This window comes from Pseudochaenichthys georgianus, chromosome 14 (genome assembly GCF_902827115.2).
Source record: "Pseudochaenichthys georgianus chromosome 14, fPseGeo1.2, whole genome shotgun sequence".
Taxonomy (NCBI): Eukaryota; Metazoa; Chordata; class Actinopteri; order Perciformes; family Channichthyidae; genus Pseudochaenichthys; species Pseudochaenichthys georgianus.
In genome coordinates this window covers 39,284,845-39,307,788 of record NC_047516.1, presented here as the reverse complement: position 1 = coordinate 39,307,788, position 22,944 = coordinate 39,284,845, and the positions used below count along the sequence as shown (strand labels likewise).

Genomic DNA, 22,944 nt, shown 5'->3' with positions numbered 1-22,944 from the left:
AGCACATGGTGTAGTCCAAACGATAGCTGGGGATTCTGGGTAGTGTAGTGTCTTCTGCCATCCTTTACTCCTGGGAATGGACGCTCACATTACCTTTAAGGGCAGCCGACATAAACGAATGCCGTGCTTCCATGAGCGTCAAATCCCGACGCAGATGGGAATACATTGCAATCAGTTGAAAGCTATTTGCGTCCCTTTATGACGCTGAAGGAGCCGAGGAGCGTCACAATTGGACGCCACGGACACTGACCAAACGTCGCTATTGGACGCTTAGGGAGTGAGAGTGTGTTGCCCCAGAACTACACATGCTGGCTATTGTGTTTCGCAAAATGTTCTATGGGACGTCTCTACTGAACGTTTTCGTTTTTCCCACAATTAGAAGTTGCCAGTATTAAACACATTGGTGTTATCAAATGTAAAACATATAATTAATAAATGGGTGAAAATCGCTTGTGTCCATAATGTGCAGCATTAATATATACCCACATGACAGCTCATTGCTACTTTGTAATTCTACTCCACGACAATTCAGAGGTTAACCTGGTATTTTTTCTCCACTGCATTTATTTGAGTTACTTTGCAGATTCTGATTAATGATGTGAAATATAAAAACCCTTAAATCAGACTTTAGTTACACCTGAGTAAAATTCAGGGAAGGTGATTGTCAAGTGCCAACAATCAGGAGAGATATTTGATAGTTGCTGCTTGAGAAGACTAAACATGTATCTGCAATTGACATGAATGGAAACAAGTAATAAAGTATATTAATTATCGTTATTCTCTACTAATAGTTAATTAAAGACTGTATATTATGGCTATTTTGCACATCCCTTTCAAGATTTCAAGATTTCAAAGGTTTATTGACATATCTTACACAACTACGGTGTAGTTATGCAATGAATGAAAAACTTGGGTCACAGGTTCCTCAACAGTGCATTACAAGACATCTATCAATATGTGTGTACCTCCACCATTAAACTGTCATATTCTGCACATTTCTTAATCTATCTACATACATAAGAGTATAATTAATGTGTATAATATCAGTTAAAATAAGTGCTTCAACATAGTTAACATTGCAGGAATGCAATATATTAGACGTTAAGTACTTTGTCAGGCTTAATATTTATCTGTAGATAGATACCCCCAAAGACCTTAATCTGTTATTTAATGTTTAAATAAAGGTTAATCCGTTTTTCTGTTTTGCACATCCTCCTATTAATATCTGTGTACATCCTGCACTAAACTGTTTTATTGTAGAGATCACTTATAGTATCTTCTTGATTTTTTATATTCTATATTTCTATCACAGACCTTCTACTTTCCCCCTATGAAAGTATATGTACTCTTAATATTTTTTTAATCAAATATAACACATAAAAACAATAATTCAATAATGTGCTTTAACCACTAGGAGGTGCACACAAGGTACACACAGCCATAATAACTTTGTATTATTAGTGTGTATGTACAACATCTGAAGATGTATAGTTTCATGCATGCTTTCACATAATTTTACAGCATATTGCTATACTATTTCAGACTCAGTATTTACATTCTTACATTCAAAATTCAATCAAATTCAAATCAGTAATATCTTTAAAAACTACAAGTCCTTTTCTATCAGCTGTGCACCGTTATGGTGTAAATATAACCTATCTATGAATTAGATCAAATATAAAAGTCAGCCGAATTAGTGTTGATACTGCAAGGAGACATATTGTGTGAAGAGAAATTGAAGATGTTTTTTAATTGTTGATATATTTATGATCCACGTTAAGTATTCAGTTTCGGCGGCATTTCTTCAGTTTTTCCAAAGGTCTTCTCATCAGGGCGCTATAAATAAAGAACTACGGCAGATCTGTAATATGTAATGCAGCCGAACCGTGTATCACAATGCCGTTATGTGATGACTTTTAAAGAGAAAAGCAAGAACACTCAGTCGGAATTAAGTATTATTTTAAAAATGTTTTCCGGATTTCATATAATATAAACACCAAATCCCAGCATGCTTTGCGGCTAAAACATCCAATCAGCGTAGCTGAGGATCTTGGGTAATCGCTCGAAATGCCTACGTCTGTTTCCGGTTATTTTTATTTTGAAATTCAGTTCCTGACGAACACCAAACAAGACCGAGATTATGGAATTAAACCAATAAACAAAGAATAACAAATTAGAAGGAAAAAAAGATTTTAAAATTACGTGGCTCTGAGCCCCATGTATTTTCCTCACAGACGGCAACACTAAAGGTCTATAATAAAGACCTAAATTAATATTTGGGATGTTCTTGCCTTTAGATTCTCCCAATAAGTCCAAGTACAGAGGGTGACTTTGCTGTGAAAAAACACATTTCCACCAAAAAAACGTTAACAACCATGTGTACACATTCATGAAGTAATCTTCGTCATAACTAGCAAACTAAACATCATGTACATGTACTGCACAAATAATCAGAAATAAAAATTCATTACTCGCATAAAATGACATCAAAACGCATTTTAATGGCCAAATGAACCTTAAAATAGGCATTTTCCACCGAGAATAACACGAAGGTCGGCCATTGTTGTTGATCACCGCCCTGCCCGTAGAAGCCTGACGAGCAAGGGGTACCCTGTACTAATATAGCGACGGGGAGGGGCCCTGACCGTCCGTCAATATGTGACGGGATGGGAGTGAGAACGTGTTGCACACACACGCACACACACACACACACACACACACACACACACACACACACACACACACACGCACGCACGCACGCACGCACGCACGCACGCACGCACGCACGCACGCACGCACGCACGCACACACACACACACACACACACACACACACACACACACACACACACACACACACACACACACACACACACACACACACACACACACACACACACACACACACACACACACGTCATCCCACACCACTGATGCCCCGCACACTATATGTTGAGGGACAGGTGATAACATATAGATATTATTACCCCATCCACCGTTTCATCTAGAATACTCCATACACCAATGGCTGTTGTTCCCACTTTTACAGAAGGTCCTGCTCAAATCACAGATGACACTCTGAAGGTCCGCTCAGGTGCAGGTCTCAGTCCTGGTTCTGCAGTAGCCATGTTCTAAGTAGTAACTCCACCCCAATACAAAACACTCAAGCAGCTCATTTTACTAATTGAACCCTCAGATCATTATCAAAGCACTATTTACCTCTGTGCAATATTTTAATTAGATTATAGTCTCTATTTAACCCATCATGGGCTCTTTGAAGCTCTGTGTTTTTAGTGGTAGTCCTCAGATGCGCGGTTGGAAACAAATGACAGAGCCCTTTTTAATTTCATGAGACACGCTGCCTATCCAGACTGAGTCACTGCATCTTTTTTAGGTCCCACCTACTCATTTTTCGCCATTGAAATCCAGTTAATTGAAGGAGTCTGTCGCTGCTATACATGAAGGGGCCAAATTAGCATCCCTTTTTGCCCATTGGGAAGCCGGGGGACGAGGGTCTTTGATGTGAGGAGCTTTCAGCCGCGGCAGGCTTCCTGTGAATGAGCTGATGGCCCTGCTATTAGGGCCAAATGCAGATGCGTCCATGTGTTGCAAAACGCTTAATCTTTTAATTGATCACCTTCTGCATGGCCTATTCTCCACATACTTTTTTCCTCACTGACCTAATCACATTTTGAAGAAGGGATGAATTGCTTTTCAAAAACCCAAAGAACGGCAAATCCTGTGCGAAGGTGAAAAGAGGACGGCATGAATTTGTGCAAATGCCTAAGAGATGATCTCTTATCACATGATTGAGTAGACAGGATAACCGCTTCACCCTACATATGTTCAAATATAAATTGAAAATAAATAGTTGACTATACACACTGTTCATCCACGCCTCTCACAGCAGCGTCGGTCTGCGGACCAAAGGGAACTCACTCCACGAGGCAAGTGAGTTTTCTGTTTGTTGATATGACATCTGTTGAACAAGATTATTTTAATGAGATGTTCTGGACCTCTGGTAAAGTACTCATTATGAACTAATATCACTGAAAAAGTGTAAACACGTTCTTTTCCTCCACCATATTGATGAGGACACATGCAATACTGATGCACGGAATTCCAAATCCAAATCATAACCTTACTAAATCGAATAAATAATAAAAACAGTGAATTGCCAAAATCTGATTAAAATGATATTAAATATTTCTTAGATTGTTCTTTTTGTTCCATTCCATCGTCAAAAACAGAACAGCATAATGAAATGTCTACAAAAATATTGTTTTTGGAAAACAAAAGTTCCATGACCATATTGTGCACAAACCCCCAGAATAATGTGGTTAAGCTGCATTTATACAAACGTTTATTATTTGCCATAATACATTCTCATATTTCACATTTGGGTTGACTTTTGACTTTAATTTCAGTAGATATCATTGTTTAAATGTATTAACATTGGTAACCATATTGACGGAATTCCAAATATCCTTTCTATGCTGGACTAATCTTTTTTAAATGAGTCTAAAGAAATAATACTTTTTACATCTTAATATGTTGACTGTTCTTATACGTTTTTTGCATCTACCCTCAAGCTTTTACCACTGAAAGGCATTTGTTTCCCCTGATCTATACTAAAGATCATTTAACTGTGAAACAACTTAACCAAACAAACTGCTGCTTTCTCCTGAATTCCATTCGTAAATATCCGCATCGTTTGATTAGAAATATCCTTGTTAGTGGACTTGTGTTCCGTCTGGTAATGAGCCACAGAGGTTTATCTTAGGGAGGAATATAAAAGTATCTTATTACATGCGGCTGGAATAATAATAATGCTACATTCATTTTATATTTATGTGGTTCAATTTGAGACTTTCCCACATGATAACAATACAGTATATACAACAAAGACAAATGAGCTTTCAAAAATGTATAGCAGAAGCCGATAATCGATGTATCATTTATATACTATATATATACATGTCAATTTACACACAAATATAAATCACAGAATTGTCATCGACCAAAAATGGATTTAAAAAATGTTCAACAATATGGTAACGGAAAATTAAATATAAAAAGTAGTCTGATTGAAGAGCAAAATGATAGCTATAAAAGCGTGGACAACTTTGTTTGCGATAAAAGTGCGAAAAGATGGGTAGCTACATGCGGCTCGTTCATAATCATCTGCAGCCTGCGTGTCCGTCCCAAAATAAAAAAGACATGGTTTGACATTTTACAATACACACATACACGTTTGAAAATAAAAAGAATAATAATAACAATAACAATAATAGTAATAATAATAATAATGATAATAATAATAATAATAATAGTACTAATAAGTATTATTATTAGGCTTACTATTATTATCATTATTATTATTATTATTTATTATTATTATTATTATTATTATTATTATTATTATTATTATTATTATTATTATTATTATTATTATTATTATTATTATAGGTATATTCCGCGTTTTGTCAGACGTCACAACACGAAAATGTTCATAAAAATCTAAAAACCAATGGGCCCACCTCTGGGTTTAAATACATATTAACATCGTGTTGCAGGCAGCCGTTCCCCGTTAAACGGTAACGCGCGTATCAAATGAAAGGGAGCGACCGGTGTTATCTACAGTGATTTACAGTGTGGCGTTCCCCGGTACAAACCGACCTCTACTATAGTAGATGGTCCGGGGAGCAAATGTCCTCCTCAATGTCCACATCGTCCTCGTCCTCGTGCAGGTAGTCCGGCTGCAGCGCGCGCTCCTCCGCACTCCTCTCTTCGCTCTCGCTGGAGTTCTCCGCGGACCTCTCCCCGGGGCTCTTCCGCTCGTCCTGTACCTTCCTCAGCTGCTTCTTGTGCTTCATCCGCCGGTTCTGGAACCACGTTTTCACCTGCAGGGGGAAGTGTCAGAGAGTGTGTGTCAGAAAAAAAATCCCATATTTATTGTTTTGCAATCTAAAAAACCCCAAAAAGCATCAATAAAAACGACCTTTTCGTTTTTTAGAAAAACATTAACGATTAAAGAGGTGCTCCTGAATTTAATTCCTGGTTGTATTATTTAACCTAATATAGAATATACTCAATTACTCAGAATTACACTACAGCAATTCTTAGAAAAAAAGAATTAGCCAGTTAACTAAATACATTTATTTTGATCTTATAATAAATACACTATACACGTTATGCCAATGCCGTTCTCTGTTTGTTTTTTAGACAGCCTATCATTAATTTGATATGATAATATAATTAATGTTCTCTCTGTAGTATCTCCCGCAGTTGGGGCTTCAAGTGCGTGTGTGCGCGCGCGCGCGCGCGCGCGTGTGTGTGTGTGTGTGTGTACCTGTGTCTCGGACAGGCTGAGCGCAGTGGCCAGCTCCACTCTCTCCGGGGTGGACAGGTACCTCTGGATCTCGAACCTCTTCTCTAGGCCGGACAGCTGGGAGTCGGAGAACACGGTGCGGGCCTTCCGGCGCCGGCAGTGTTTCCCCGGTAGCTCCGCGTGGTGCTGGAACAGCGCCGGCATCTGCATCCCTGCAGGACAGGACCAGGGTTAGAGGTCTCAAGATATAGTCTGAGTGTGTAAGTTCACTTTGTGTAACGAACTAGCTTTGGGTTCATAATGGCTTATCGATGGCTTTTAGTGAATGTAAAATCATAACTTAGTTTGTTTACAGTATAATCAGAAGCAAACATTATACACATATCAGAAAATATCAATTTTACACATTTTACTGCAGAAAAAAACAAACATAACAACGATCCTTGAAGAAATAATAATGACTAAGTATCGACAAATCTGAATACATCTTCAGATGCTCCACCAGCCAACCATTATAATACATTTCAACCGCGGTGTTAGATCCCACTCTCAGTATTGAATATCAATTTCTATATTCATGACTTTCATTGATAACATGAGCAGATTTGATAAATATAGGAAGGAGCTTCTTTAGTCCAGGCAGGCCTGTCTGACAGGAGGCTTCTGTCTGTCGGGCCTCTCACGGCCGTGCATGCTTACCAGAAGTGAAGAAGTACTGGTGGTGCTCCGGCTTGTGGAGGTGGTGGTGCGGATGTGGTGCCAGTATTGGGGTTGGCATCAGGGGGTAGCCATAATCCAGGATGGGCATCCGGGAGGCCAGGGAGCTGCAGAAGGGCGAGGGGATGACCTCTCTCAGCGGCTTGGGTTTGTGCAGCAGGATGTCCTCAATGAAAAACGACGTGGACCTGTGCGCGGGCGCCGCGGACAGGTAGTTCATGCTCATGGTGCTGGTGGTTATTAAAGAAGCCTCTGAAGCGGCATCAACATCTGCTCTGCTTCCAGCTTCAGCTCCTGTTATCACTGAACTCACACAGATATCAGTGGGAGGGCAGATTTCCAGCAGGCATTTATTCAGACAGATAGCGGATTGGGGAAATTGATTTACGCACCAGCCAATAAGAGCTCTGGATGGGCGGAGGGGAGATGTGAGGGGCCTGTGTCTCCTTCTGATTGGCTAAGACTTGTTCAGGCTCTATGAATCAGGTCGGTCGCTCACCGTGGTGCTGAAACACTTTATTGGTATTGTCGCTGTTTTACTTTTTTGGAAGGAACATCTATTTTCCATTTCAAGACAGTTCTGCTCTGTTTTAAATATGTCACAGTGATATACTCCATGTTTAAACATTTGAATATATCCCCATAGCCTGCTGATGTAAAAGATGAAAAGCTTCATTCTGCCGAAGGAACATGCAGCTTTTGTGTTATTGTTGTTGTCTGCTACGCTCCGACGGGTCGGTTAAGTGCACGCGATACGTATGTAGGCTATTTGTGTGTAATGCACCGAATCGAAAATTGTGTTTTTATCGGTGGGATATTTATTTAATATCGCTATAAGATGAGAGCTGAACCATTTAATGTAATTTATAATTAATATCTTTCTATAATAATACACGAGGGACCTCGACACCAAACTTTAAAATGATTTATATAGAAGTTTGAACATGTGAGTGTTTTTTAATTGTCTGGTAAATTCACTCGGGTAACTACTTCATTTTTCCTTCATGTTCGTTTTTGAATGAAGTCATGTCGCCTGTGTCACACGAGGATTGTTCTGATTCAGGTCTGCCGAGTAATTCCACCCAAATTGGCTGTAATTGTCGGTATTAAAAACTGGGAGAGTACAAGTGCCGCTCCTGTGCCCATTTGCAAAAGAAAGCTGCGCTATAATTTGTTGATATGGTGTTGTCATCACATTTCCAATCAGGCCGCTTAATGTGAAAGTGTCTTAATGTAGGCAGAATTCACGCTGCAATGCTATTAGGCAATTAGGGGAGATGTTAGAGCGGAAGTTGTAATCCTTGGGCTAGAGGACAGGATTTACATTTTATCAGATGGAGGGAGAACAAATGAATGATTGGGAATCAGTTGCTGTGGAAAAGTGCTCTGCGGCATTAGTTTGCATAGGCTCGTGTTAAATGGACGCGTGTGCTCAGTATGTAAATTGGAATAGATGCTGGTTGCAATAAAACACCTTTTAAAGGCGCAATAAAACACCTTTTAAAGGCGTAAAGGATAAAGGCGAATAACGCTGATGCAAAATGTGCACCATTTCCAAAAAGTTACGAGACATCCTTCCTCTACAAAATACATATTGTGTCATTTAAAAAAAAATGTATGCAAGGTGAAAGGAGGCCGCAGCAGACGGAGGTACCGCGCGCACCTGGCTGTGCGTCAATCCCTTTATGGAGCGCAGGATAACAAGTTGCTTTTAGGGGGAAATTAGAAAGTAAATGGAACAAATGGTGATGAAATCGTCTTAAGAAGCCGTTCTTGAGGCGCAAGTAAGCGGCTTTCTGTGGCCATTTCATTAGGTACATGTTGAGCCGGTCAGTGCGTCACTGCTTTAAGTGACACGTTTGGATGAGAGGGGGTTTGCTGAGCTGACAGTGTGATGGTGAGAGACGGAGCAAGAGGTTACTTCACCCGAATACATATTTGGGGCTTTCATCAAAAATAATACAAATCCATTTGACATACATCAATGTCCTCTGGTCCTTTTTTATCTGATAGTAGCTATTTATATAAATAGTTTAAGACATAAAACAACGATTTTCTGGCAACGACATCATGCTTTTAGGTATTTTATATTTATATGATTGTTTACGTTGATCTAAAATGTATTCATGTCCATTGTAATATTTTGTTCAGAGTAATGCAGCTCTTTGTAATTATACATGAGTACAGTTTTATCGACACGCAGCATGTGACCTTCGCTTTCTGTGACTCCATTGGTCCACAAGGGTTTTGGAGAAATTATATTTGTTGTACTTTTGACTGCAGACTTTTATTATAATATATAAGAACCTCTCTGTGGTGACACCCGTTATTATAACGCTAAAGGCGGGCCCGGATCGGACTCTCAGTCACATATTTCCAGCTTCCAAGCCTCCAAAAAATGCTCTCAGATACATTTAAAAACAATACAATTCATCTGCAACCAAGCACAGTTAAACAAATCAGGAACATTAAAAGAGAGTGAACTAAAGATGACAGCGCCTGTGGATGAAAATAAAGAGTCGTATTCTCCTAAATCTTTTTATTGAACTGGTTCAACTTTGATCCTTCACGGTCCAGAGGTGAGCTCTGCACCGTGTTGATGGTGAGAGTCCACACACAGCCTGGCTCATTTGTGATGATGGAATAAGACGTTTTCTAATGAGAGCTGGAGCTCCTGGGGCATTCGTGCATCCGGTAGGCACACAAATAGAATATACCTGAAAAGAAAGAGAGGGCATGCAGGTCTTTGTTATTCATCAGGAAGTGTCAATTCCATACAGTGGCTTATTTTAATTGTATTACGTTTTTATTGACACAATAGGCGCATTCACACTGCGGTACTTTTCCCACAAAGGTTCATGCGAATGTAGTTCATGCGAACTCTTTAGTTCTCATGAACTAAGTACAGATCGCGGTCACACCGGAAAAAGTCCCTGGGGGAGGATTAGGCAAATGAAGCCGCTGACGTCACTTCTTCTTCTTCTGCTTTGGGTTTACTGGCAGGCCGCAAACCGCTTCACGGCGTATACTGCCGCCCAAAGTCCCCGGCCGGGAAGTCCCCGGAGTTGGGGAAGGCTTCAGTCGAAGCTGCTGGGAGTCAGCAGCTTCTACTGAAGCCTTCCGAGTAAATCGCCAGAACGCCGACACCTCCTCATCTCCACCGCTCCCATGTTTTATTTTGTGTTGCCATAAGTTAGTCTCTCTGCGTTTCTGCGCTGGGCTAATGCTAATGCTAATAATGCTAATGCGAGGATAATAAAATGGCGGCTTCACAACACTCTTTGGGAGTTTTACGGGGCGTGGTTTGCAATCCGCCCAGCCAATCAGAAATATAGCTCTTTTCTCACAAAAGAGCCGCTCGAAAGTCCCTACTTTCGAGGGGGTAAAAAGGTTCGCATGAACTAATTTTAGTACCGGCTCTTTTTGGTGTGAACGCGATCATGAACTAAGTTCGCATGAACCTTTGTGGGAAAAGTACCGCAGTGTGAATGCGCCTAATACACTATGCTCAAATGTGTGGGAATTGTATCCCTTTATTTAATGAGCAGAAGCAGCAAAGTGTCTTTCTATTTTGTGTCTGGATCAGCTTTAATGTCAACATATATACGAAAGGTCCTGATACATTATCCGTGTGCTGTTTATTTGACATCGTTAGTTCATGCAAATGATATGAATAACATTTTGATATGAATTGTAAACCATAGTCCTAATGTTTTGTGATATATTGATATATATATACTCTGATCATATTTTCAGTCTTGACCATACAGATGAACATATAGTATTTTCCTCATGTGGATGCTGCTCATAATGATCTCTTCACATTGAGTAAATAGAAAAACCTGCTCAACAGCAGTAGTGCATGCTGGGGGATTCAGAGAGCAGCATTCACTCCAGCATGTAAGTCACAGCTCCACGTTAGCTTCAGATGTTTAGCTCAGAGACTCTTTGTGTAATGTTACAGAGTCTCTATAGGTGTTGTCTTTATTACAAACACTACATGAATAATGACGAGTATTATTGGCTGAAAAGCAGGTACTAGTTGACGCCAATATGTGGGAGTAAATAATCTGCTTTATTGAAGCTTTGACAAATTCCTACATGATATAATGTAAAAGGAATCAAACATCTATAAAGTATTTTGAGTGTGTTGCCTGCCTGGTCTGCTTCTCCAGGCAATGCTTCTGAACTCTGAGTGCGGTCATGCTTAGACAGCAACTTCCTCAAGAGTATAGCTTTAAAAGAAGTCACTTTATTAGTAAAGGATCACAGCTTAATGTCGTTCAATTGAAAGTGAACACACCATCAATGGAACCGTTGGAAATTAAGGAACTTGACGGAACTGCTTTGAAAACCGAATGCAGATTCTATACAGACACAGGTTTTTTGGGCGGCATATTTACCTGAAAAAAAGGTGAGCACCACGGACACCCAGCCTATAATATAGGACCAGGAGAACCTCCAGTTTCCGTAGCGCTTCCCGTAGTAGTTCATGGTCACACCAGTGTACACCGACATGGCTAGGAACACTAAAAGGCCTGTGCAGAGAAAAAGAGAAAAGAGTTTCAGTGAGACTGAATAGAGAGGAACCATGCTGCTGCTAAGTTTCAGGTCCAAACATACATATTATGCTTATTATGCTCCAGCTAAAGTCAAAACAAATGACAGCTCAAATCAACCAACAAAGAACAAACCAAAGCGTTGAACTTACATGAGATGAAAAACAATATGCCTGCAGCAAAGGTCTTGTCAAACCTGTCGAAGGAGGAGTAGTGGATGAAGGCCATGATGCCAATGATGATGCCAATGAAGCAGGCCAACAGAGAGAGGATCATGAGGGCGCGGGTAGCGTCGAGGTGGGCTGTGGACAGGGTCAAGGGTCAATAGAAGTCACTGGTGGGGTTAGTGCAAGGGATCCCAGCTGTGACCCCACCAAGCCAACATGGTGAAGAGCAGCAAACATCCTCAAGAAGCAGAACGGACCACATTTCTAATTTCATCATCCGTCAGTTGGAATCCCTAAGTATATCAACCCAAACACAAGAGATGAAACTAACACAAAAGTACAAGTTATTTTTGATCAAATCAAAGTATCAGAGAAATGTTGTTCTTGTTAAGCACAAGTGGTATCGTCTGTATAGTTCCCCTGTCATGGCAGATGTTAGCCGAGCACCACGTCAAGTGGAAGTGAGCTGTGCCATGGCGGCAGCTTTAGAGAGCGTGTGTGGAGCAGGAACACTCACCGATGCTGTCGTTGTGGGGGAAACATTTCCCCGGCGTGCAGTACCGCCACAGGCCCTGGTGCATGTAGTTGTTGGACTGCCGATACTGCATCCAGTAATCGGTTGCTGTGGAAACGATCAGGAGGATGTTCCCCACGCCTGCACAGAACAAACCTCCACCCATAAAGCTGTACATCCTGCACCTGCAGACAGACACACACACACACACACACACACACACACACACACACACACACACACACACACACACACACACACACACACACACACACACACACACACACACACACACACACACACACACACACACACACACACACACACACACACACACACACACACACACACACACACACACACACACACACACACACACACACACACACACACACACACACTTCAGCGAGAGAGGGTCTAAGTGTCAGTAATTGTGTTGTAATGAACATATTATTTCCGATGGATTGAGCTTCGGGGTCGCCTGTGTGTACTTTGTTCTCTAGGACATCAGTCCCCGAAGATGAGCTTATACACACACGCACGCACACACACGCACGCACACACGCGCACACACGCACACACGCACGCACGCACGCACACACACACACACACACATGCTTTGATACTTGATACATGTATTGCTCATTGTTCCATCTGAATGCAATATCCTGCAGCGTCCCCTCTGCGCATGGAGAGCTGTGGATGTCTTTTAGGGGGAAAGGATGATAGATAGATAGATATCTTGTTATGTCTGAAAACCTGAACGGGATGCTCGTTGAAGAGCTCTGTGTATTCATTGAAGAGCTCTGTATTTCTGCAGGATCACATTTCCCTCTCAGCTGCCTCAGTCTAAACCAGAGCACTTACTAAATCCATTTCATTCCCTTATTGTAAAGCAAACGATATCTCATGATGCCCATTTTTCTGGGCATATTTAACATTGCAATTATTTATTTTCGGCAATACGTTGTCGACCAGCTGGGTTTAATGTTCTACAATGCCATGGAGCCCCCCCCCCCAACACCACAGTCTGTGCCGAGAGAGAGGCGTTGGCTGCGTCGGCGCTGACCTCGAGGCCCGATGTTCCTCTTGACTGCATCACTCAACCTTTTTCACTAATTCTGCAACTCTTACTACATTGTGATGTGTAAACAACAACAATACAACTAATGTTTGCAGTTTTCCATCTATAGTTTACATTATTGTTAGCCTCTCGAGGAGACTGTGTTTTAATGACGTTACACTGAAGTTACATGGACGCATAAGAGATACAAGTCGGTACATTTTTACCTCAAAGACACAACTGTCTATATTTTCTGATTCAGCAATTAATATTTGCAACATTATTAGTGGAGTTCTTGGAACTGCAGCTGTGTCCCCAATGCCACAAATAAATAAAAACACATACAAAGTGAACACCAACAGTTATTGGACCCGATTCAGTATGACCTTACCTGAAGCAAAACCTTTTAAGAAGATGTTAATGAAGACAACACACAATAAGATCCAGGACTGGCAGACTCCAGCGGGCTGGCAGCACAAGCGTTAGACGGTGAAAAGAGAAACGGGGGCTCCAGCAAACACAGCGCTGAGACAAAAGGCCCGGGCCAGCACCGGCCAATCAGCACACACCAGTTTTGTGGTTTGGGAATCTGCTGAAAAAACAGAAATGTTCAAAGCTCGGCACGCTGAAGCAATACTGATGACTTCATGCTTTTATTGAAAGTGGAGGCTGAGCTGGCTTTACTGCGGCCAGGCGTCACGTGTTTGGCATTGAACACATTTAGATACAAGTGGTGGTTTTTAAAGTCTATTTGAGCACATTTAGGACTTAACAGTAAATATCAAATACTCACTGTTAAACAAACAGAAAACACCCCTTGTTGAGAATGTAAGCCACTCTAACGCTGCTTGCCTAACTGTTTGTTGGTTTTGGGTCATTGTCCTGCTAGCTGCATTTGCCTTAATTAGGGCTTAATTCATGTGTGAAAGAGCAACCGTTCATACACTCCTGGGACAATATAGAGTGAAAATGATTTTAAATAGTTTAACGGTAAACGTCATGATTGGCTCCATTGAACCCAAATATGATGACTATTGTGGAATGACTGCAGTTCAGCTCAGCGCTACTCTGTTATGTTAGTCTGAAAAGAGCCACAAAGCCTGGCACGCTGTCCGCGGCCTCGTTGGAAGCAACAGACGAGCTCTGCTGCTCGTGAGGCGGTGGAGGAGCTGCCGTACTTCCCTTGGAGCTGAACGTAGCTAATGTAGGACGTGTATTCATCAGGTTACCTCAAACATCATGTTTGTGAATAAATAGGCAACTGTGTTCCAACACAACCATCATACAAATAATTGAAGGTGATGTGTGTGGAAGGTCAACAGTCACTATTTGCATTGGGTATCAAATAAGCCCTGTTTATTTCATATGCACATAGCACACATTTCCTCACGGATCAATACGTTCTAAAAACAACGCTCGAGATATGGATTTCTGCTTCAAATGCAAATGTGTTTCCTTCGTGTCACATGGATGCTCATATGGTCGTTGAGTCTAACGCTGGAACATCTTCGCCACCTTCTCACAGCTGATAATGCACTCTCTGTCTCCCAGTGTAGGTCATAAATGAAACGCATCTCTCATGTGTCCAACAAAGTTGAAACAAAAATTGGTATTTTATGGAAAGTAAGAAACATATTGTGAAAATAAATGTTTGCAATGAAATGATGCCATGAAGCATCCTTCAGTACGTAAGGAGCTTCCCTGACTGCAGGGAGTCACCAACGGGGCACACTCAACATGTCAGACTCTGGAATGATGAAACACATCGGACAGGAATGACCCTATGATACTTTTTGTATTTCAAATTTCCTAACAATTCACTTCATTTTTCATTCCATGTAGTTTCACTAGGTTTAAGATGCAACTTATTACAACAACTGTGTGGATCTTCAATAAATGCAGTTCTACAGAACTAACAGGGTTCTCGTGGAACAGCTGTGCTGCTTCAGTCCCTCCTCCTCTCCGATAGAGAACAAGAAAGCACACCGGACAGTGAACAGCTCTGAGTACATGAGGCGGTGTCTGTTTGTCAGTCAGTGGAAAGCATCTAGCTGTATTTCAGTAAAGGTTCATTTTACAACCCCGACGTTTTCTTTATCCACCTGTTAAAGAGGACACTGACTTTTTCAATTCAATCATGAAATAGAAATGTTCCTTCATGTGTAACAAAACCTTTTAAAGCTGACATACGTATTTGAATGCATTACATTCCGTGTTAATACTGGTATCACCAGAGGTACATGGAGCCAGCAGGTGTTTGGAGAAGCAGCTCACACCAGCTCACCCCATTCTGACCACCATCCTACACTGTGCCTCACACACACACACACACACACACACACACACACACACACACACACACACACACACACACACACACACACACACACACACACACACACACACACACACACACACACACACACACACACACACACACACACACACACACACACACACACACACACACACACACACACACACACACACACACACACACACACACACACACACACACACACACACACACACACACACACACACACACACACACACACACACACACACACACACACACACACACACACACACACACACCCCAAGATGAAAGGAGTAGAGTAGCTCCATTACCTGCATTACAGCAAGTTGCTCAGACCAATTGACAACAACAAAATGCCCCAGAAAAAGCATTTTTTCTCCCCGAGATTTGAGTGCTGTACTTACATCTAACTTCATTTTTATAGACCACAGGCTATTTTCTTCCATCTGGAGAGTGGCAGCCAGGAGGGCATTTGATATCCTCCCATGCACCATCAAAGTGGACAATATGCCTCTGTGACAGAAGAGCAAATCCATGTTTTCTTGAATCCATCCCGCTTTTCAGAGATTAATTTTGTTATGAAAAGTCTACATTTATGTGGTATCATCAGTAGGTAAGGAGCTCATGCGGCACTTGGGAAGGTAATGTGACACGAGTAATTACAATGAGTGTGTGTCTGCGTGGCTGCATTGTTGTGTCCCTGAGCTTCCATCTGAGTCCTGCAGCCCATGGGCCTGCTGCGGCTCCACGGGCCGCAGCGGGCCCATGGGCTGCAGCAGGCCCACGGGCCGCAGCGGGCCCATGGGCTGCAGCAGGCCCACGGGCCGCAGCGGGCCCATGGGCTGCAGCAGGCCCATGGGCTGCAGCGGGCCCATGGGCTGCAGCAGGCCCATGGGCTGCAGCAGGCCCATGGGCTGCAGCAGGCCCATGGGCTGCAGCAGGCCCATGGACCTGCTGCAGCCCATGGGCTGCAGCAGGCCCATGGGCTGCAGCAGGCCCATGGGCTGCAGCAGGCCCATGGGCTGCAGCAGGCCCATGGGCTGCAGCAGGCCCATGGACCACTCACTCCTCCACCTCATAGCTTATAATGACTCGATGACAGGCTACACTGGCTGTGGACTTTCTAATGACTTGTGGGCTGTTATGCTGGTTAGCATCTGAACAAATAATGATAATGTATGTCTCACCTAAGCTCTGGTAGAAATTAACTGGATTTTTGAGGAAGGCTACTTTATTTGGATATTTTCATTTAATTCCGCTAATATTGTATTTGTATTCCACCACAAACAGCGCGGGTCTGATCTGACACATACGGAGCATTTATAAATGATGATGTGTTACACCACACAGTTCGTTATGCTTTTATGTCAACCTACACCAAGCAAAGCTAGGGTGGGATTAATGTGAGGTCACCAAATATACATAGCCTTTTATGAATAATAATAATAATAATAATAATAATATACCATTAATTTGTTATATTTAACACATTGGAGTCATTTTGCATTAGAGTAGTTTACCTCCTACCTGATAATACTTAAACACAATACACGACAATAGAATATTTAATACAACTTCCACAAATTCATTGGAACAAGGACAAACAAAGGGAAATCTCACGGGAAAAGGGGGGTGGGAATCAGGGTTTATGTGCGTAGCAATATATACAAGATAAATACTGTGGCAGACTAAAGGAGACACATGACAGCATGTTGTAGGTTTTATAGAAAAGGGTTATTCTTCAAATCTAAATAACTGCCATTCCATCAGTTCAGTGGGAAGAGTGGTGTTTTACCAGGAAGTGGAGCTTCAGAAGATAAAAACGTGTTCATGAAGAGTGTGCTTCCAACACTGGCTGGCCTCTTGTTTTATACAAATCACAGGATTTTGGGTTCCTAGTGATTTCTTTCTATCAATTGCATACATTTAGAATCACATTAAAAAAAGAAACGTACGATTCATGGCGACACTGTTAATGACAACAGGTATCTTTTATTACATTTGAAGTTTTTGTTTGAGTATAATATCTCAATGAGTACCTTAAAAAGGGCTATAGGTAAAAGGTATCATTATTATTACTATTGGTCAAATTCACAGCTGAGGAAATCCAAATGCCCGGACATTAATAGTCGCATGTGAAAACACATCTCTTTCTATTTTTTGGTTTTATTTGTTTCTACTTTCAGCATCTCTGTCTTTATCCTTCAGTATCCTCCATTTGCTTCAGTTATGTGCCGTACTCCTGTTCTGTCCATGTCAGCGCCCTGCCTAAGACAACCCGCTAACAGATGCTCTCCTGTCCATCAGAAGCTTCGATCCATCCGGGTGCTAATGGAACAAGTGGCTGAGCACCAGATGATCTTTCATTATGGACCAATGTCCGAATTATAACAACAACAACAGGAACACTGCCTCTCGACCACGTGAGCATGGAGGTGTGACGGTGGTGGGAATACGCCTTAAGTGTGTATGTGTGTTTGTAGTATTTTCCAGCTGTGCCGTTCACAAGGTACAACGCCTTAAAAACTTAAAATGGCCTCTGAAAGTTATCGACATTAGCAGGGAAAATGCTTCTCAAACTTTACGTTCCAGCCCTGCTTTGCCTAAATACTTAAATCAACTCCTCGGAATTGAATTTTCAAGCCTTCAAATGGCTAATTTGTGCAGCAAGTGCTTTCAGCGTTTTCTCAGCAAACGAATGGCGGCTCTAATCATAAGAGCATGCTGCCTCTCCACCCCCCCCCCCCACCCCCCCCCCCCCCCCCCCCCCCCCCCCCCCCCCCCCCCCCCCCCCCATGAGACAGCTGCGTGAACGGAGAGAGAAACATTTCCACTTAACCACTTAAATGAATATATCAAGAAACTAATTTGCCATTTTAATTGCGTGATTTAGAAGACGCTACTTCACTTGCCCCTCTTCCATCTTGGTTGATTTCCAATGTGAGCGCACATTAGATTGATCTATGAAAGACTTCAGAAAATCACAACACTTAAGTCTTTTCATTTTCCCTCCCTAATTAAATAATTGAAATTCCTGTCAGTGTCTGCACTTAAGCCACACACAGGCATTCTGCGTGGCTGCCTGAACCATGAAAGGCTTGTTTTTATCTCCCTTGTTTGCAGCCTGGTCTTTCTCCAGCCTCTACCTTTTCGTGTGTGTCTTCCAGGCGCCACGGATTCATTCCATCTGTCAAGCCCAGAAATAGATCAGTGCATCCATGTTGTTGAGATTTGCCCGTCCCATTAAGTGATTGCTTTCAGAAATGGCAGGGGACATTTCTTCTGATACGTTCCCTGAAACAGCGCTGGCAGACATTAAGGACACATTATTGAGTCCCATTTTCTCCCAGCCACAAGGATATCCATTAGAGTGGCACACAGCCCTACATGTTCCATTCTCTCCCTCACCAAACTTGACTTTACACATTATTTCTGCCTCTGTTTTGTAATTTGCAGACACAAATTATATGAGGAAAAAGCCATCTCGTCGCATGTGGCTCCTCTTCCCAGGGCTATTTGCCAAGACTTGATTCTGAAGTGTCAAAATGGGCCCATCGTTACGGCTAATAATGACGGACAGCAGGCTGCTTTAAAGTCCATAAGAGTCGGCTGGAACTCTCTGTGTCAGACCTGCACACAGTCCCATGCAGTGTTACTTTCTCATCCTATTTCTTATCTTTGATATTTGTGTAAATGTAAGTATTTCTGAAGAAGAAGGTCGATTCGTCTTACGCTTTATAAGTTGTGACTGAGTATTATTATGTAATCCAATGAAATTAGAACAAAGCCACGCTGAAACAGTTTTTGCAGTAATTGAGGCAACACTAAGAGTTGGGCATTTCACTTTTAGACTTTTGTTTCCAAGCCGTCCCATCATTAGCATCAACAGCACCCATGTTTGATTGGAATAAGGGTTTCTACATGTTCTCTTTCTCTGCAGCCATTCCCAATCCTCTTCTGTTTCTTTGTCTCCCGTGGGCATGCCTCCTCCTTCACCCTGACTCCATCAGCTTGAGAGCATTTCACCAGTCGTATTTTGACATATTTGAAAAGTCATTATCTGACTGTGTGTACGCATTAGCAACATGATGTTCACTTGATCGTGACCTCATTGCGTTTCAGAGACAACTCCAGGTCTTTGCGTTATGATAAGCACAACAGCTTGGAAAAAAATACATTCACGCCCAGATCCACCAACAACAGGTTAAGGCTTTCACAAAGTTGTGTGTAGCGTCAGAAGGCAGCTCAAAGGCCACAGCAGCCCCCCGCTGAGCTGACATTCTCATCGTGCCTTGCCCATTAATTCTGTCATTGTTGCTGCCCTGGCCTCCCGGAGTCCTATCAAAGACCCAATAACCACTGCTTAACCAAGGTCCATTGCCAACTCCCCCCACCCTCTCTCCCCTCGCTGTCCCTCGCTCTCGGCTATAAATCATCCGACAGCATGCGGGTGTTCGGAGCAACTGCCTTTCATTTCGACATGGCCGGGTTGAAAAGGCCATTATTACCCTGTAATTGTGGGAGTCAAACCCAATTAAGCAAATCTGTATGGGGGCAGATGCCGCTTCCCCCCCACACACACACTTCGTTTACCCTTTTCGCTCGCTTGCGCTCACTTCACTTAGGCCGACTTGATCTCTGATTCGGGCTGAACAAGCAGCGGCTCGGACCCCCGGCTGGGAGGGACATGTTGCTAATTGAGTTCTTGCTGGTCATTTGCTCCTTCCAAGCGAGCAAGAATAAAAACTGAAAACTGCCGCCTCATCTGCCGAGGCCATGGGAAGAAGGAGTGAAATGCCTCTCCTGTCGGCAGCAAGCGGAGGAAAAAGAGGCGAGCGAAAGCCATTTAATCCGCAGGGAAGAAAAGAGGGGCTTAGGCCTGTGCGCTGCTGCAGCGGGGAACCAGCCGCAGAGAGGGGCTCCCATTCAGGCAGCATGCCCCCCCCCCCGAGTCAACACTTCCTGTCCCTGGAAGGCTCGGCTCTGAAATTAGGAGAGTAGAGCTAAGGCAATGTTCACGCTCACATGGATCTCAAAGTGCTTCTGATTCTCTACCTTCAGCCTTTCTGACCCAGGCAGGTGTTTCTGACAAATGGACATGTAGCATTTCAAAAGATTTGACAAATATATATATGTATACAAATATTCAGAAATTGAGGGCACTCACTTATTTGACATGTTAAGTTTAAGTGACTGCTGTTTGCTCAGACCTCCAGATGGATGAAGAATATGGATCAATTGATGGCTGGCTGGGTAATATCGTATTTCAACCCAGTCTCACAGCATTTCGTGTTATAGTCACGACATTTAATCTATTGATTCGTGTTCACCAACACGATTTCCCCCTTTTTTTGTGTCACACAGAACGAGTTTAAAAGCAATGTATTTATATTGGTGGTATGTTTCGTGCCTGCAACACGTCTTTTTCTCCGATCGGGTCTTGGAAGACCGGAAGCTGTGTGGTTCATAAAAACATGTTCTTACTCAATATCAAGCCACAATTACTGTTTTTATTTCAAATCGTATAATGTCTGACTTTTTTTGCCGTCTGTGAGGAAAATAAATGGCTCAGAGCCTCAGGATACTGAAATCTGTATTATTTTTTTTTTTTTCCTTCTAATTTGTTATTCTTTTCTAAATAACACACTGTTATTTACTCACCAACAACACACAATTATCCTTTTATTTATTTGTTTAATTCTATAATATCAGGCTTTTGCGGAGCGTATCAGTATCAGGACAATAGACAAAATAATTTCATAAATAATATTATTAATGACTTTATTTTGAAATTCAGTTCCTGACGGACGGCAAAAAAGATTATTGTATTAAACAAATAAATAAAAACAAAGATAATTGTTTGTTATTGTTGAGTAAATAACAGTGTAACATTTAATATACAGATGTCAGTATCCTGAGGCTCTGAGCCATTTATTTTCCTCACAGACGACAAAAGAAGTCAGACATTATACGATTTAAAATAAAAACAGTAATCGTGGCTTGATATTGAGTAAGAACATGTTTTTATGAACCCGACAGCTTCCGGTCTTCCACTAGTGATGGCGAGATGAAGCCTTATGAAGCGTTGAAGCTTTCCAGCCAATTGGTTCGCAAAAGGGTTCATCTCATGAGGCTTCATCATGGGCTTCATTTGAACACAAACCCCCTGCTGGTCAAAGTGTGTAAAACAGGCAGATTGGACATCTCAACAGTGTGCTCTATCTCATACCGAGTCCCCATTGAGTAAAGCCTTAGAATAACTCTAAACAACGAACATCATATTTTCATGTTAACAATATTGTATTTATTATGGTATTATGGTAAACATTGCAAAGAGGGATTTGTATTCCTTAATAATATTCGTAAACGTAACCAAAGAATACATTTATTAACTACATTATCTCATTTAGCTGTAGCTTTTATAAACAACAAAAAATACGTAGTGTCCAGTCATCGAACCAGGGACCCTGCGGTCGTGAGTCAACTGCTTTCCAGCTGAGCCACAGCACACACGCTGAAGCTCCCTGAAAACACTGTAAGACGTATTCCTGTTTTTATTGATGTTTTTATTCCTACATTTATTTATGCTTGTATCTATTTATACTTATGACATGTTCCGACCTCTATATGAGTGAGGGTCTGAGCTCTCCTGATTCCATCGTGTCACCGGGCCCGGGTACAGGAGGGGTAATATGGTTCTTATTATACATCCATGGGTATTATGAGCTTCGTGGTTCAGCGGTTCAACCGATCTGAATCGCTTCCTGAAGCAGTCACGTGGTGTCGACAGGCAGCGAGGCTTCGTTTGTCATCGGTGACGTCACTGGCCCAAAACGATACAAGCCTCGGTACGTGCTTCACAAAAAGCTTCGGGGATTACTCGACACACGCTCCGAAGCCTCGGCGCAATACATAACATCACTATCTTCCACGACCCGACCGGAGAAAAAGACGCAGGCACGAAACACACTACCAATAGAAATACATTGCTTTTAAAATCGTTCTGTGTGACCATATACAGTCTTCTTTATTTTGTCCCTACATGAGTTAGCGCTGTGGAAGATTCCCAGGTCGCGTAACTTCAGTGAACAACGGTCGTACAACTTGGCATTGGAAACTGCCTTTAGCAGAAGCCGCTGGGTCGCGTCCTCGGAATAAATCGACAGAAGCGCCGACACATCCTCATCACTCCACCGCTCCGATGACTTCTTTGCAATAACTGCTGCCATAACTGCTTTCAAAAACAGTACTCTCTCCGTTGGTGCGCTGGGCAA

General features: G+C 42.2%; 2 protein-coding genes across 2 annotated transcripts; both read right to left on the bottom strand.

Moving 5' to 3' along the window:
* Positions 1-5,683: 5,683 nt before the first annotated feature.
* Positions 5,684-7,273, bottom strand: bsx (brain-specific homeobox). The gene is made up of 3 exons (XM_034098445.1): positions 7,030-7,273; positions 6,352-6,542; positions 5,684-5,902 (listed from the first exon to the last, which is right to left on the bottom strand). Exons 1-3 carry the CDS (start codon positions 7,271-7,273, stop codon positions 5,684-5,686), a joined length of 654 nt encoding a protein of 217 aa, XP_033954336.1.
* Positions 7,274-9,702: 2,429 nt separating this feature from the next.
* lim2.1 (lens intrinsic membrane protein 2.1) lies at positions 9,703-13,821 on the bottom strand. The gene is made up of 5 exons (XM_034099903.1): positions 13,742-13,821; positions 12,291-12,472; positions 11,759-11,908; positions 11,451-11,585; positions 9,703-9,764 (listed from the first exon to the last, which is right to left on the bottom strand). Exons 2-5 carry the CDS (start codon positions 12,463-12,465, stop codon positions 9,703-9,705), a joined length of 522 nt encoding a protein of 173 aa, XP_033955794.1. The 5' UTR covers positions 12,466-12,472; positions 13,742-13,821.
* Positions 13,822-22,944: the final 9,123 nt, after the last annotated feature.